This window comes from Solanum tuberosum, unplaced genomic scaffold, assembly GCF_000226075.1.
Source record: "Solanum tuberosum cultivar DM 1-3 516 R44 unplaced genomic scaffold, SolTub_3.0 scf00517, whole genome shotgun sequence".
Lineage (NCBI taxonomy): Eukaryota > Viridiplantae > Streptophyta > Magnoliopsida > Solanales > Solanaceae > Solanum > Solanum tuberosum.
Window position 1 is genome coordinate 257,755 of NW_006239435.1, and position 3,456 is coordinate 261,210.

General features: G+C 28.1%; 1 protein-coding gene across 1 annotated transcript; it reads left to right on the forward strand.

Annotated features, from left to right (window-relative positions):
• Positions 1-1,141: 1,141 nt before the first annotated feature.
• Positions 1,142-3,095, forward strand: LOC102586132 (transcription factor MYB39). Its single transcript, XM_006364812.2, has 3 exons — positions 1,142-1,312; positions 1,692-1,821; positions 2,091-3,095. The coding sequence occupies exons 1-3, from the start codon at positions 1,180-1,182 to the stop codon at positions 2,887-2,889; spliced, it is 1,062 nt and encodes a 353-aa protein (XP_006364874.1). The 5' UTR covers positions 1,142-1,179; the 3' UTR covers positions 2,890-3,095.
• Positions 3,096-3,456: the final 361 nt, after the last annotated feature.

A 3,456-nucleotide genomic window follows, 5' to 3' on the forward strand; every position in this document is an offset into this window, starting at 1 on the left:
AAGTTTCGTAAATCAAAAGGTAAGGTAAATTATACAAGTAAACTTCATTTAACAAGTTAAGCCTAAGAGTGTGCACTCACTCAATTGAATTAAAAAAAGAAAATATGGAATAAAACAAAAGTGAAAAGTTAGTGAAAATAATAATAATTTTGACGAAAGCAATTTCAAGCCATGCAAGCAAATGACGCAGTAAAATCTCTTTTTATTATTTATTCGTTGCATGGCTACGTCTTTTTTGACTAGCAGAAACAACCTGGTCCCATTAACTATTAGAAAATTAGTTTTTTTAAAAAATCAACTTTTTTTAAAGAGATATTATTCATGCAAGCAAGCAATTTTAGTCGGGATACAAGTAAGTCCATGTTTATTTGAACATTAATATTTTTTTGGTTGTATTTGAAATTTGAAAAATATTTTAAAACCTAGATATATTCAAAATTTTACCCTAAATTTTATTTTATTTTATTTTTTATATAAAAGTAATTCTACAATAGAAATTTTCCTCTCAAGAAAATGTATCAAAATGAAAGTTAAGTCGTTTAAAGAAATTTAAAACAAGAAAATAGAAATATACCCCATTTAGGGATAGGTTAATAGAACTTAATAAGAAAATATACTATTACTACATTCGTCTCAATTTCAATTTGTTTGTCTTACTTTTCTTTTTAGTCTGTTTAAAAAAATATATATCTTCCTTTTTTGGTAACACTTTAATTTCAACTTTCTACCTGACATGTTTAATACCACAATATTAAAGGACATTTTAATATATTTCACGTATTTTTAGTTTAAAGCAATAAAATTTAGTTATTATTATTTTACTTTCTTAAATTTCATACCAAGTCAAACTTAGACGGTGAAATAAAAATTAAAAGAGAGTAGAACAATATAATCCATGGTCGGCAGGTCCTCTACATCTTATTTAGAATTTTGACCAAGTAAATTTCTAACTTAAAGATTAATGTTTAAAACAAATAAACTTAAAAGGTTCCTTGTCCACTTATTATAGTCGATTATGTATGAAGATAACTGTCAAAATCAAAATTTGTTAATTGGATTAAAGTACAAGAAACTACACTGCTCAATTGTATAAATACTAAACATGTCTAATTTGGTAGCATCAAATAGAAGAAACCAAAAGAAAAATTACAAATAAATTCTTCCACAAATTAAATTAAAATGGGAAGGTCTCCTTGTTGTGATGAAAATGGGCTGAAAAAAGGACCTTGGACTCCTGAAGAAGATCAAATACTTGTTGATTATATTGACAAACATGGTCATGGAAGTTGGAGAGCCCTTCCTAAGCTTGCAGGTATTATAATAATTCCAACAAAAAAATAATAATTTTTTTTATCACTACTAAAAATGGAATTAGCTACGAGCTTCGTCGCTGGTCCATCTATGGTTTACTTGTAACTAATGAAAATTCGTTGCTAAGTGGGATTAGCAACAACCTCTTTTTGGCATGAGCAAAGGTAGCTAGCTAGGGGCGCGTAAGGGATTTATCTGAATATTTTTTTTCTTCAGAAATTATATTATATAGAGAGAGTTAAAATTATATATGGTTTATGTATATATAATAGATGTTGAATTTTCTTTGCTTCTGATTTCGATAGGTAAGTTCTTAGTTATAACATAGATGATATTTGTTTTAACAAAACTAACATTTGTTGTTTTTATATGCTATATAGGACTTAATAGGTGTGGGAAGAGCTGCAGGTTAAGATGGACTAATTATTTGAGGCCTGATATCAAGAGAGGCAAATTTTCTGAAGAAGAAGAACAAACAATTCTTCATCTCCATTCCATCCTAGGAAACAAGTAATTAATTCTTTCAATATAACTTACATTATTTATAGGTCAGTAAAAAATATAGAGAACTTTGGTATATTTTTAATCGTATTTTATATAATATTGACTAAATAATAAGCTTAAATAATGTGGGGTTACTAATGGATAATGGTGATTTATATAGTTGACCTCAATTATGCTAGAGATTTATGCACAATTATTGTTGTTGTTGCTAACACATTTGTTTTCTTGTTTGTGAAAATTCATATTGATGATATCTTTTGATATTATGGTTGTAGATGGTCCGCGATCGCAACACATTTATCAGGAAGAACAGACAATGAGATCAAGAATTTCTGGAACACACATTTAAAGAAGAAGCTAATTCAAATGGGATATGATCCAATGACACACAAGCCAAGAACTGATTTATTTGCAAACTTGCCTAATATAATAGCTTTGGCAAATTTACTTCAACATCATCCACTAGAAGATCATGCTGTGAGATTACAAGTACAAGCTGCCCAATTAGCTAAAATTCAATATTTACAATTTCTATTCCAATCTTCAAATAATTATAATCCAACACAACCTACACCCTCATCAAACACTCAACATTACAATAATAATAATAATATTAATCTTGGAGATTTAGGGGCATTTAATTTGACAAATTTTGTTAAAGAAAATAGTACCCCTTCTTTAAATTTATCCAATATTGAAAATCAAACACTTTTCTCCAATGAAAATAACTCTTGCTCTCAACTACTCCACAATAATCAAGATAATACACAACAAGTCCCTTTCAATTTCCAAACACATTTGAATAATAATATTAATGAAATTAGTGACAATATTAATTGTCACAATTTTAATTTTGATCAAGAAAATAATTCAACTAGTTCCCCATTAAATATTACTAATATTCTTCCTTCTCCACATTCTTCAAGTCATTTACCACCTTTGGCTGAAATTTCAATTAGCAATAATCAAGGAGATTCTAGCAGTAATTCAACTAACAATGGTGCTGATCAAGGGAGTTCTTCATATTGGCCAGAATTATTTTTTGAAGAACACTTCATGCATGACATTTCTTGATATTTGCGCGGGGCTCGGAAAAAGTTGAATTTTTTTTTGTATATTAGTATGATTGGTACGTTGTTGATGAGTGAGATGGACAGTGAGGATTATTACAGACTCAATTTGCTTGAGATTGAGATGTTATTATTGTAAATATGTTGTTGATTGTTGAGAGGGTACACATATGTTCACATTGCTAATCACATTACGATTCCTGTTTTTTTTTTTTTATCCTTGTTGAATGTGTTATAATGTAAATATTCCTCATTGTTATAATGTAAATATTCCTTGTTGTTCTGATTTTATGAGTTCAAATTTTATAAGTGTTAAGATTTCAGTACAATTTTACAAATATATTTATACGACATGTTAAAATAATTATGAATTCAGATGAATCTGTGACAGAAGCTATATAGTCCCTTAGCATATTCTCCCCATATGAGCTATAGTAACCTGAGATTTCCTAGTAAAATACACTTGATACTTCCTTCCAAATACTTTTTACGATTTTCTTTTTCCTTCTTTTATCGATTAACATTTTATGCACTAATTAATGACATAAAAAAAATACTTATTGATCTCACT